Raw genomic sequence first — 14031 nt, forward strand, 5'->3', positions numbered from 1 at the left:
AAAACTCCTGTGCGCACACATAGGAGTTTCCTCATTCCAGCCTGGCCAATAAAAATGGCTGAAGATCCCAAACTTGGAATGATCAGGGAAGATGATGTTGGGGAAGGTGAGGGATCTTGTGTAAATTGCATCACTGGAGCAGGGGTGAGTAAAGGTCTGCTTTAAAGTGTTTGTAAAGGCTCGTTTTTTTTCTTTTAAAAACAACAGACTTGTTATACTTGCCTCCTCTGTGCAGTTGGTTTTGCACAGAGCAGCCCCGATCCTCCTCTTCTCGTGTCCCTCTTTGCTGCTCTTGGTCCCTCCCTCCTTTGAGTGCCCCCTCAGCCAGCAGCTTGCTATAGGGGGCACCCAAGCTGAGTCAGAGCTCCGTGTGTTCATTCAGACATGGAGCCCGGATTTGGCCCTGCCCCTACTCTCCCCTGATTGTATGTTTGACAGCTACTGGAGCCAGTGGTGCCGCTGCTCTGTCTCAGCCAATCAGGAGGAGTGTACTGGATGTCTGAGGGGATCGTGGACATCGCTGGAGAGAGAAGGAGCCTAGGTAGGTAATTAGGGGGGTCCTGGGATGGCTGCTACACACAGAAGGTTTTTTATCTTAATCCATAGAATGGATTAAGATGAGAAAAACTTCTGCCTTTACAACTCCTTTTAATGTCCTTAGTCTGGGCACAGGCTCACTTTTAAGCTGGGTTGCTAATCACATTCTGTGAAAAGCAGATGAGGGAGTATTGTAAAATCTTTTTAGAAAATGCAATAATTACCGTATTTATCGGCGTATAACACGCACTTTTTTCCCCTTAAAATCAGGGGAAAATCGCGGGTGCGTGTTATACGCCGATCCCCTACGATCCAGAACGAAAAAATCGCTGACTGCGATTTGAAAATGGCGCCGCCGGCGCCGAAATACACAGTGCCGGTCCTCGGCTCTTCTCGGCGGCTTTTGGTTTCACTTGAGCGCCGCCCAAACCTAGCCGAGTATACTCGGCTAGTTTCGGATAGCTCCGCTCACCGTCCGAGTGGAACCGAAAGTAAACGAGAGCCGCCGAGAAGAGCCGAGGACCGGCTCTGTGTATTTCGGCGCCGGCGGCGCCATTTTCAAATCGCGGTCGGCGATTTTGAAGCTCAGAGGCTTCAGCATGACTGCACTGGGGCAAGGCTGGACTGGGGCAAGGCTGGACTGGACACTGGGGAAGGCTGCACTGACATGGCTGCACTGACATGGCTGCACTGACATGGCTGCACTGACATGGCTGCACTGACATGGCTGCACTGACAAGGCTGCACTGACAAGGCTGCACTGACAAGGCTGCACTGACAAGGCTGCACTGACAAGGCTGCACTAGCAAGGCTGCACTGACAAGGCTGCACTGACAAGGCTGCACTGACAAGGCTGCACTGACATGGCTGCACTGGCAAGGCTGCACTGACAAGGCTGCACTGACAAGGCTGCACTGACATGGCTGCACTGACATGGCTGCACTGGCAAGGCTGCACTGGCAAGGCTGCACTGGCAAGGCTGCACTGGCAAGGCTGCACTGACATGGCTGCACTGACATGGCTGCACTGATGGGCATTTAAATGTAAGTTTTTTTCCCTTCAACTTCCCTCCTAAAAGTTTTTTTTCCTTTAAAATTCCCTCCTAAATTGAGGTGCGTGTTATACGCCGATAAATACGGTAAAATGTGGAAGAGCAGCCAATAAAATGTGAAATACAGATCAAATCCTTTTCATTGCGTAATTTAATGAGATTCAGTTGATGGTGGAACTCACTTCGACTCTGAAGCGAAGAGAGGAACAGTAGTGGAAGACTTGGTTTTATTGGACCGCTTTTTCTTATTCCTTAGACCATCGCACTTATTTTTTTTGTTGATGGCTCGACTGGAACAGCTGTGGAGGGTCTATGAGTTCCGTTTGGAAGTATTGGGTGTTCCTCTGTAGTTGGTTTTTCCCTTACCCCCCCCCACCCCTCAGTTCCGACCCCCCCCCCTGCCCCCCCCCGTGTATGGTTTACTCTCTCATTACAGCTTATGTAGATGGTTTTTGGTTTGCTTAGTTGTATTCAATAATTGTTGGTCCTCCACTGCAGCCGGATTTGTGCCTGCTTAGGTGGGCGTTAATATTTTATGACCCCCCATATTTTCTATGGTTGGCTTGTTGGTTTTGTTGGTCGGCTCTTTATGTGTTCTAATATTATGGATCTTTTTGTTCTGGCTAGCTGATGGGAATGGGGTGTCTTAAGATCTTCTCTGTATTGTTCTGCTTTGTGGTTGGATTCAATAAAAACCTTAATTTAAAAAAAAAAATCTGCTTTTTTTTAATCTTACAGTAATAATTCAGGTTGTATACTCACAGCAAATACACTAGTTTTTCATTTTTGATAAAAAGTATTGTACCCCTTGTTTTCATATGCTGTATTTATAAATTTGTAATAAGTCATACTTCAACTGTTGGCGCTATATAAATCCTGTATAGTATTAACTCTGAGCACAGCCCACCACACTTAAAGTGGTTGTAAACCCAATTGTTAATTGTCAGGCAATCCCCTGTCTTCCATAATGTGTCCACTGTATATGCTTTATCAAAAATATGCCTCTGTATACCCTATTTCCTAGCGCCGATCGGCGCTCACGTGACTGGCTGTCTCTTCCGATCTGACAACTACAGTGGGAGGGGCAGAGAATCCACCCCGATGTCGTTAGAAGGAGAGGCGGATAGAGGCGGCCGGTCACGTGAGCGCTGATCGGCGCTAGGAAATAAGGTGTACAGAGGCATTTTTTTTAATAAAGCATATACAGTGGACACAGTACATTATGGAAGACAGAGGATTGCCTGATAATTAAAGCGGATGTTCACTCAATTTTCAAAGTTTAGCTCATTCATATTAGACAACAGCATAGAATGCAAAACGGAACTTTTTTTTTTTTTTTTTTCGGGTGTACCTGTGTATATTTGCTTCGGTCTTTTTTTCTCCCTGCGGCTATGGGCGGGTATTTTGAGGGTATTGTCGTAATTTCCGCCGCGCGGCACTGTCTCCTGGGAGCTAGTGTCATTGTCCCCAGGAGTCAGTGCGGAGGCCCGCCACGAAATCTCGCGGGATTTAAACAGAAGAAGTGACGTTAGACATCACAACGGGGCGGGAACTTCCTAGGACGCCGCCCGTTGTGATGACAACCAGGATGCTTACGACGCTCCGCGCCATTACAACTGAGCATGCGCGGGAACCAGCAAGGAATGCTGGTAGCTCAGCATCACTGGAACTAGGAAGTGAATGCTTGTGGGCTTCAAATGCCCACAAGCAAGATGAAAACGGCTGTCCACATTTTTAAAAACGTGTTATTTGCAACAAAACCGGACATCTGGGGAGGAAATTAACGCAAAACGTGAGTGTGCCATTGTCATTATGTGATGTTTTAAGTGTTTGAAAAAAAAAAAAAAATACAAACCGTCAGTGAACATCCGCTTTAACAAATTATTTCAGCAGGAGGGAAGGTGCAGGCCCTGACACGACTTGGCAAAGGGGGGGCGACAGAAGAGCGCTGCAGATGACGGAGGCACGTAAAGTAACCACGGTGTCAGGGCTTAGATAAACCGTGGTCCGTTTACAGGGGGGAGGGCAGAACCAGGCAGGATCAGCCAGGTATTTCAGGTGACACAAATGGCCAAATTACACAACACAAGCATTGTGCTGGTATTCATACTTTAAAGGAACAGAATCCGTTTTATTTTTAGGGTAACAAACACTTTAAGTGTGCCCTTAACTGCTGCTTTGCTCCTTCTTTAGACAAGTACAGGGGGATTGCTGCCCACTCTACAAGACCGGATAACCAACTATCAGACCGCAATTGCCAATGCAAAGCAAGCCAATGAGACCTCCAAAGCCAGGCGATATGAGCGAGGACTAAAGGTTGGTTTCATTATTAATATAGGCCTTTGACTTAAGACTTCTGGAATTTTTACAATACAGCAACTCCCTTAAAGTACACTTCCTACTATCCTAAACTGAAGCATTTCCTATGTATTCTTAGGACATCCACACACAACTGAAAAAATTGTGCTTACCAGATCTTGATTCTTGCTCAAAAAATACCCAGTGATTCTGACAGCCTTTTGGTCTTCCTCCAGGAGGGTGACCACATTGCAGGGCCTGCAGGGAATTCACTGCAACATTTCCCCCCTCAACAGCTGAACAGGGCTGCATTGCTGTTGACCCTGACGAGGATTTGTGCCCCCTCCCCTTTGCTAGCCAGAATGATCCAAGAGGGCAACCTGCATCTGGAGGAGGTGACATCTTGGGTCCATGCTCTGGCAGTGCAAAGACATTGGTAGTACCTGTCTGTGATCATGTCATAGGGCAAATGGGACCTCACAGCCTAGAAAAAGGGAAAAAAACATTGCTTTTCCATGTTAAGGGGAATATATTATGTTGAACATCAGTTTTAAGTTTTTAAATGTTATGTTTGTATTCTTTGTCCTGCTAATACATTTTAACTTTTGTATAGGAATGCTTTACATGACTAATTGCTGTAGTCACTGTATAAAAATGCTTTACCATTTTAATTCATGGAAATTGTTGTGCAGTCACACAGCCAAGCATTAAAAGGACATAAAACAGAGACTGAGCTGGGAATATGATGCACCGGTGTGCTCTCTTCCTATTTTATATATTATATTATCAATCTGGATATTTCTGTCTTCTAATCTACAGACACTGGAATCTATGTTAAAAGCTGCTAAACAAGGCAAGCCTGTGAATGAGGAGGAGATGCCACCACCAGTGGCCAGTGGGAAACCTGAAACAGGTCCACAAGCTCGGCTCCCCACCATCACTGCACACGAACTGGATGAGGCTCCAGCTTTAACTGAACCTTCAGAAACTGTTAGCAGCCAGAGCCAGCCTGTGGATGCAGAAGTACCAGTTACTGCCAGTGGGGAGGCAGCTGTCACACAAGAAGAAGCAGGTGAGGGTTTCAGAACCCATGTCAACAAAATCCAGCTGTCTTTATGAAAGTTGTAATCTTGAGGTTTCCGTTTATTGGCTTTGCATAGTAAAGGAAGAATTAAGTAGTTGTGACATCACATGTGCATTTTTGTGCAGTTTTGTGTGTCGCATTTAGGGCTGCCCTATACATGAAAAATCACACAAAAAGTGCAACAACCTTTTTTTAAAATCTGGCCACAGAAAAACTAGCTGTAGTCTGTGAAGCAGAGCGTATGAGGCACAAAGGAAGGCAGATTTGGCTCATTCACAGAATGTAAGGGCTCATTCACACCAGCACAGTTGTGCACTGCATAACAATACCAATAAAAAAAGAAAAAAAAAGCTGTGATGCATGTTAACATCGCATTGCAGCACAACTTGTGTTAAAATGCATACCTGCATGCATTTGTGTGAATGGGACCCAAATAAAGTTTTTCCTTGCTTTGAGGCATGTGCATCACACAGTACTGGAGTTGTGACTGTCATATAAGAGCATTTAGTTGTTCACCTCCGGGGCACAGTGTAGAAGTCTTTGCTTTCTAAAGATGACATTTCTGATTCCACACCCTTTCTTTCTGCTGCTTTCTTTGTAATACATTCTGCACCGTGCAGAACTTAGCACACATTTCTTACCTCAACAGTTTTGAAATGAATTCAGAGACATAGTTAGACCACAGTGTTCTGGATCAGAATGTGGCTTCATAAGGCCGGGTTCACACATGTACAAATTGGATGCAAATTTTTCCCGCATCCAATTTGCATGACATTCCAGTGTGACTGGCTCTCAATGAAGCCAGACCACACAGAGCCGGGGTGGCCGCAGGCCTCATTCCAAAAGAGTCCTGTACGTTTTTGGGTCCGGTTCAGGTGCAAATTCAAGCAGAGATTCGGACCTGATTCGCATCTGAGCCATTGAACAGGAACGCACCGGAAACCACATGCTGGAAAGCGCAGCTACACGTGAGGGAATCTTTCAGCACTTGCTCTGTTCAGTAATGTTTTTTGCAAAATGTCCACATGGAAATCAATTGCTTATCTATGTTCTACTATTAAAGGCTAAGTTCGCCTTTTACAGAAATTGGCCCCTGCTGTCAAGTGGCCCCAGTAGTTGTAAATGCACAGTGTGGTTTGTTGAAATATAGTTAGATACAGGTGCTATACCTGTAGGCTTCTTATGTCACTCATGCTGCTAGGCCAAAATACTGTGTTGTTTACATCCTTATGTATATGTATACTGCCCTAGAGGCAAGGGCTATTGGCTGCTATGACCTGCAATTAACCCAGGATGTAAGGATGTAAACTACTGGGCCCCTTTATCTGTATGGGCCAGTTTCTGTAAAAGAATCATTGACAATCTAGTGCTATCTATTGAAACTACAGAAAAGACCCTACTCGTGACAAGGCACAATGAGTACAAGATGGCGGCGCTGAGGGCGAAGCAGCGAGGAGACATTGAGAAGGCCAAAGAGTACATGAAGATTTGCAAGGTATGTGCCATTCACTGCATTATAATTTTGTAAATTGTCTTTTTAATTAACCCCTTCCCGCTGCCGCCTCTTGGCTGTTTAGGTGGATCGAAATGCCAGGAGGCAAAGGCGGGAATTCGTATCATGTGCCCACAGTGATTGGCTGTCACAGCAGTCACATGATCGAAAGCTCCCGATCGCAACTATGCATCTGGGAGCTTTCCACCACAGTTTAGTTACTGCTATGGGAGCATGCAGGGAGTGTGTTCTCAGCACAGTTAACTCTTTACCTATAGATGCATATATACGGCCGTTCGGCAGTAAAGCCCACCCACTGAGAGGCCGCATATATGCGTGCCGCCAGTGGGTAGTGGTTAAGACTCATGGATATGATCTATATTTGAATAAGTAATTGAAGTGACATTAAAGAAGAAGTATAGCAAAAGCTATTCTAGCTACGCTTCTCCTATAGATCACAGGAGTGCATTTCGTTTAGCCCGCTGTCGGCTGGCATCAAAGAGCTGATACAGGCTCTGAAAAAATCCTGACCATATGGTCGGATCCACCCTGAAGCCTGGACCGACAGCTGGCTCAGCAGCTAAGCGATCCACTAAGAGCCTGAGCCAGCCCCTCCTGCCCCTTCCACAGCCCAGCGCTCCATTGAAGCAGAGCCATGGACTGACAGATCCCAGCTTGCTGCTCACAGAATGCTGAGAACTGAGCGATCAGCAGTCTTTGATCGCTCAGTTCTTAGTGCAGAGCCCAGCAGGGGGACAGATGTAGTATCAGATTGATGCTTCATCCACCTAGGTAAGCATAAATGTTTTCTTTTTTCAAAATCATGTACTTCTCTTTTTAATATGCTATAATATTTACTATATTAAAAATGTATTCACATGCATAAAATGTGGATTCTTTAGTACTTTTTTTTTTTTTTCAAAATTTTTTAGAAATTTAGCTCTGTTCTAGAAGCTATGGAGAGCGGACAGCCTGTTGATCTTAGTCAGATGCCTCCTCCCCCTAATGGTAGGTAGAAGCAAAAGCAGAACACATGCCAAGAATGAACTTCTCTATGGGTTCAAGGAGATTTTTTTTTTTCTCTAGACCAAGTGCAAACCTCAGAACTAAGCACACTGGAACCCCAAGAGCCCACCATCAGACAAGGTGAGTACTGATGTCAGAATTCAGCGTGTGCATGGCTGTATTCAATTTAATTTAAAACTGTGTGCTAAAAATCATTTTTTGCATGCCAGCAACTGTTCTCCTTTCTTCATAGTGAGGGAAATAGGCCTGTCACTTCACATTGCAACAGAATGGAACATAAGCCAAGTCAGGTTTTAAATTCTCTGAAGATTCTGATTATGGCGATCTGAATGATCCCTCTCTGCCTGATGCTCTCAGTGAGGATTTTACAGCCAACGTACACTATATTGGCCCTATATGGGTGATTTTTAAGCAAATTTGATTACTTTTGATTCACTGGGAATCACTAATCTAATCAATAGTGATCATGGAAAAGTAAGCAATCTACCACCCACGAGTTCAGTCAACCACTCTAATTCAGTTGACTGTGAAATCAAAAATGGGCTTGTGTTGATCGAATGTGCCTGTCAATCTGTAAAATTGTGATTCAGTTGAAATGGAGTCAAAAACAGAGAAAGAAAACAGCGTCAGTCTCATCCAAAGTGATCAGATTTTCTGCTGCATTTGATCAGAGTTATTTAGATTCTGTCTCTGCAGTCAATCAAAACAACTGTATTATGGCTGATTTCTTTATAATTTGTGCAAAATATAGTATGTAATCCAAGGTTATATCATTCAGTCAAATTGCTTTGTGTATGGTCTGCTTTACAGTGTACTATTATGGGACATTTATGATCAATGTGTCCTTCAGAAAAATTTTGTCAGACAGATGGTGTTGTCCATGGTAACCAATCAGATTCTGCTGTTTATTCTTCTATATAATAAAAGGAGAATTTTATGATAAACCTAGTGTGACAATTTATCTCCTGGGCCCAGTGCTAAACTATTGAATTCATCAAGCTGTTTTTTGTCTGCTCTCCAGAAGCGCCCGCTGTTACGGTGTTGCAAGCTCTGCAGCAAAGGATGGATCGCTACAAATCTGCAGCACAGCAAGCCAAAGCCAATGGAGATGACAGGAAGGCCAGAATGCATGAGAGGATTGTCAAGGTATGAGATAGGACAGAACAACTCATATTAAGGGCCAGTTCACACCAGAACCTGGTGGAGGAAACTGAGGTCCTGTGTGCATTTCTTGCACTGGTTTTAGAACACACTGCACTTGCGATCTGCGGGTGTCAGTCTTAATGACACCTCAAACACAGGTCGCAAACGCAGTGCGTTTGTCTGCACAGGACCGCATGGTACAGTAGCCACTCGCTGACCACAATACGTATGTATACGTTGTGGTTTACCAGGGGTTTTTGGCTGATGCTATCAACCATAAGTAAGAAGTAAACACATTTTTTTTTTTTAGCTTTACAATCACTTTAATACAGAACCAAAAGCAAAAGCTTTATTCATTGTGTATGAAAACTGCTGTACAGGTTGATTTGTCCGGTGAACAAAACCACACTGATAAAGATAACATTCTGTTCACAAATAATAATAATTATTCTTATCCTTCATTTATCACCTTTTATATGCAGTGTACAAACAATAGTGGTTTTGTTTTGTTAAAGCTTTCCTTTTCATAAAGGGAAAACTAAAGAGGTAGGCAGAGCACACATTGATCTGTTCCTTATTAAATGTAACCAAACTAATCTCTTTACAGCAATATCAGGACGCCATACGGGCTTCCAAAGCTGGCAGATCAGTGAATCTGGCTGAGCTCCCAGTTCCTCCAGGTAACATATTACTTGTTTTGTTCTACATGTAAATTCCATTAACTAGTTCTCTTCACAGGTTAACACGTCTGATTCCAGTGCTAGTTTTTACTTTTTAATCCTTTAAAGCAGTCCTAGTATCTAAAGTAAGACCATAGATGGTTGTTTTTTGATAGAAAAATAATGAACGGATTCTCCCATCCACACAATCAAGGTGGATGGAGGAATCCTCCCCGCTGTTCCATTGTATTCCGACAGCGGGACTCCTCCAAATACACTGATCAGTGGCTGCAGCCAATTGGCTGCAAGCCGCTAATTAACAAAAGTATTCCAACAGTCATGTTTAGCAGTTGACCAGGAATGGTCATAGATGAATAAAAGTTCAGACGGTCCATGCTGAACCGGCCTAATTTCAATCCATGTTTGGTTAGCTTAAGACTCATCTTCCCAGGAGTGTCAATTCCTTGGTTCCCTGCTGTGCTCTGTGGTTTGTTCTACCAGCTGCCGTGTTACAACAGTATACAGTAGTGATGTAGGGGCTTGGCTGGTTGAATCAAGTTTGAGCATTCCAAGTTTTTGCAAAGGACAAGTGTACTTAAAGTTTTATTTTAGCAACATATGTTTACTGTTTTTCCTGGCACATTGGCAGAGTAATCCTAATGACTGGTAGAGTTATGGGGATAAAAAAAAATCTAAATAAAATCAATCAACGCAAACTAAAACCCTGTATGAAAGTAGATAATGTTGCAAGCTGTTTGAACACTAGAGGAATATTTCTCACCCCCTCAAACAGTGCAGCACACCTTAATAATAATAATAATAATAATAATAATCATGTCCTTTTGGACAATCCAAAGCCCAACATCAGGAGTAATAGGAAAGAAATAGAAGTTGCTTGCAAACCTCTAGGGTGACATCTCCCACCACCGACAGAGAAGCTGGCTGCTCACGTCAAGCCATTGACCCCTGAGCTAACAGGATGGTCAAATATGCTTGTCCCATCATGGGGTATACATGAACAGAGACATCGGATTCCGGTAGAAGGATGAAATCCTGGTTAACATGTGAAAGCGTACGGGAGACTAATAGTGCTCTCTGCTTTAAAATTATGATTTTTTAATAATATCAAGTTTAAAAACACTCACAATAGCTCTACTTGGCTGTAAGCATGTAGCAGGCAAAAAAAAATGACAGTTTTGGCAGGTAAAACCGTACAATTTATGTAATTAGATTTAGTTTACAGCAGTGGTTAATTACAGTTGAAAGCCTTCCTCTTATGTTGTTGCCATCTCAGCTATAAGACCAGTGAATCACAGAGCAATAAGGAGATAGGTTCTTCTGTATTATGGCATGAGTTGTCAAGGGACAACTTCGAGCCAGTTCACAAGGAGTAACATGGGGAATAAATGTGTGGTTTCCATACGTTATCACATGTAGCATATGGTAGTACATGAAAAACAGCGTGGTGCATTGGCACATTTTTATTTTCAGTGGCGTTTGAACTTGCCTAGGCAGTGAACTGCGCCGCTTATATGTGAACTATCAGTATGCTTTGTTGGGGGGGAATAAAATAATGCTTGTCCAGGTTTTGTGTGTTGTGTTGGTTTGGCAGCTCCTTCAAAATGAGAGGGCTGTTTTAACCCAACGCCTTTCAACTCATAATTGCTGCATGTTAAAGACACATGTCACCAAAAAAAACCCATTATGCTGTTTTAATGCGTTGTTGTGATTTGGCAGCCCCTTCAAAATGATAGGGCTGCTTAGTGCAGCACACGTCAGTGCATGAATACTGCACATTATTACCACAGTCATAAGAATTGGCCCTAAGGGCGGATTGACACTTCAGCATTCCCTTGTGAGGCTTTACATGCATTGTAGTAAAGCAACCCATTCCTAATAAATTGGCTGCTAATGAACTGTAACAGACAAAAAATAAATTTGGACTGCCCTTTTATTGCATACAGTGCATTGTGTTGACTTCTACTGTACAGTGTGTTGGAGTGGCTTTTGCAATGGATAGCACCACTCTGTAAATGTACCCATAAGTGTGAATGGACCCTAAGAACTCAGAACCCCAAGACAGTACAAGTCACCAGCCTTCAGCTAATCTTTATTCTATTTAGAGTGGACTTCACTCCTTTTTTTGGAGTGGGAGGAACCATTTTATGATTTCAACAAACTTTTAGGGTCATTCCGCTTCAGTCTCCTTACTATGTAGAAAAACTTCCTTGATTAAAGAATGTGAATTCCTTGTAGGGTTTCCTCCATTCCCTGGCATGGAGAGCGCAGGAGATGTGGGTAGTGTGGAGAAAGCTTTGGAAACTGCTCAGAAGTTGGCACAAGCTGGTGAGGACGATGGAGCCGAAGATGAGGAGGAGGAGGTAGGCAATTCTTGATTATTGAATATCTAAACTATTCACATTAGTTACCCCTTGAATACTCTCCACTAATTTGACCCACACAGGGTCTTTTTTTTTTTCAAACTCTCTTATCCAGTAATAAAAACTGTAACATCATACACTGTTCAAATACCCATATGCATACTGTTTTACCTTCCAAAGGTAAAGTCAGTCTCACAACAAGCACACCTCTGCTGTTTAGCTCCTTGTTCACTGGACGAGGTGATGATGCTAATTTGTTGTCAGGTGATCAGTTTGGAGCTGTAGGGGGTGACATAAGAAGTTACATTGTTAAACCAGGCAGTTGGTTACCTGGCTGGTTCTATGGATGTAGACTGCGCTGCCAAATATGTGAATCAAGATTATTGAACAGTTTACCACATCTAAAAGTGCAAAAAAACAATAAATGAACAGCACCAAAATACAACTAATGTCCAATGTATTAGTCCCATTGAAATAAATGTTGCTTGAAAAACAAAAGGTAAGTGAACAGGTGCTGGTGCCATTAGTAACAGATAAAACACGTGACCACTTCCATGTGCTCCAGGTGACCCCACATGGATGGACCTTCTATTGCTAGATAGGTCTCACTGCACTTTTTTTGGCTGGACCCGCTGTGTATCTTGTCACCAGCTTGATCATTCACATGTACCAGAATGTGATTCCTTTCAATGCCATACTGTACATCGCCAGTCAAAAAACAGCATCAGGGAAAAGGTTCATTGTGCAAAGCAGCTGACTTTTTTAAACCATATAAAACCTTACAGTTACACTTCACTCACATGTATATTTGCCCACGGACCGGCACCAGGTACAAACAGTGCTTATGGTTAAAATGGTTGCCACCAGCCCTGAGACCAGAAGCTTGCTTGCGCTTCATGAGATGGGATGTAAGGTATCGGCTGGGGAACACTGCCTCAACTAGTTTTGTCTGTAATTGGATGTCTACCTGAAAAGAGACCATATAAACCAAAATTATTTTTATGGGTTTTTTTTTCACGCTTTTTAAGTAAATCACACATCAGATTCTACCCATGTCACACATTCAGCCATGCATCTTGTGACATTAAGAAGCTGTGGCACATATTTCATGGACTTCCTCTTACACACATTGTTGGTCACAAGAAGAACTGTGCCATATGACAGAAACTTATGGCACTGAATATCGTGGTTGTTGGGGGGAAAAAACAAACAAACTATTGCTTCATTAGTTCAGGAAGTGAGTTCCACCGCAAGTCTCTGCTTTTCTCAAGCCTATTTCTTCTTTATTTTTCCCCATCATATCATTTTTTAATTTTTTTTCTTTCATTTTTTGCTGCTTGCTTCCATTTACTTTGCTTACAAGATCCTTAGCTATAGCATTCCATTCACACAAAATGTCATACCAAAGAAAAAATCCAACAGGATTTTGGAGAGGAGGAGGATAAAGAGATTTGCAGTGCTTGGGGTCTTTGTCAACTGTTTGTTTACTTTTCACTATGAAAATGTGAAACTTGCATTTAGCAAGTCAAATGCGGGTAAGAATGAGATCAACTGCAATTGTCAAGGAATTTTGAAAGATCCTAGGAACTTCTCAAAAGGATACCATAGACACAAGCCTAAAGCTTGTCGGCACAGGCCCTAAATCTGGTTCACATCTTTGGGCCTGGTGGAGTGTGGTGCATCATTTTAAACGATTTCCACAGAATGCCACAATCTTCAGTCTAATATGTTTTACCAGAAGATTTCCCTTAGATTTCTGTCGGAAAATCTTCAGCCTTATTGCACAGTGCAGTGGCTGAAAGGGAGCTTTACTGAGAACTTGTTAGCTTTGAGATCTTGCAAACTCCGCAGAGGCAGTGGCTTGGTTGGGATTAGAATCGACAACCCTAGTGCTGCTAGGCAGAAGTGCCAACCACTTAGCCACTGTGCTGCCCCAGGTTACAAACCTACTACTCTTACTCCCTCTACATTGCCAGCACCTTAAAATGTTTGTGTGGGTTATTTGAAAATACCATTAAAGTGTTTGTAAATCCAATAAAACCTTATATATGCCCTAAACTGTTAATGTAATTTCAAAAGACATTCTATTTTTGTATTCTGCAGCTTTAAAGAGGTTCTAAAGACTCAAGGTTTTTTACCTTCATGCATTCTATACATTAAGGTAAAAAATCTGTGTGCAGCAGCTCCCCCCCCCCCCCCCATTACTTACCTGAGCCCGATCTTCCTTTGGTGATGTGCACAAAAACTTTGGCTCTCCGGGGTCTCTCCCTCCTCATTGGCTGATCCAATCAGGACAGAGAGGGGGCAAGGCCAAGCCATGGCTCTGCGTGTAAGTTAACACGAGGAGCGGCGGTTCGGGA

The 14031-nt window shown here is 43.1% G+C and overlaps 1 protein-coding gene across 2 annotated transcripts in view; it reads left to right on the top strand.

Moving 5' to 3' along the window:
• The window catches only part of CC2D1B (coiled-coil and C2 domain containing 1B), a 79771-nt gene that overhangs the window by 36205 nt on the left and 29535 nt on the right, over nucleotides 1–14031 (top strand). For both annotated transcript variants that reach the window (XM_073593532.1, XM_073593531.1), the window contains exons 6-13: nucleotides 3782–3904; nucleotides 4706–4958; nucleotides 6359–6465; nucleotides 7395–7470; nucleotides 7549–7608; nucleotides 8510–8634; nucleotides 9239–9311; nucleotides 11547–11671. In XM_073593532.1, coding sequence (XP_073449633.1) covers nucleotides 3782–3904; nucleotides 4706–4958; nucleotides 6359–6465; nucleotides 7395–7470; nucleotides 7549–7608; nucleotides 8510–8634; nucleotides 9239–9311; nucleotides 11547–11671 — 942 coding nt within the window. The remainder of the gene's footprint in view (nucleotides 1–3781; nucleotides 3905–4705; nucleotides 4959–6358; nucleotides 6466–7394; nucleotides 7471–7548; nucleotides 7609–8509; nucleotides 8635–9238; nucleotides 9312–11546; nucleotides 11672–14031) is intronic.

Source organism: Aquarana catesbeiana, linkage group LG07 (genome assembly GCF_042186555.1).
Source record: "Aquarana catesbeiana isolate 2022-GZ linkage group LG07, ASM4218655v1, whole genome shotgun sequence".
Lineage (NCBI taxonomy): Eukaryota > Metazoa > Chordata > Amphibia > Anura > Ranidae > Aquarana > Aquarana catesbeiana.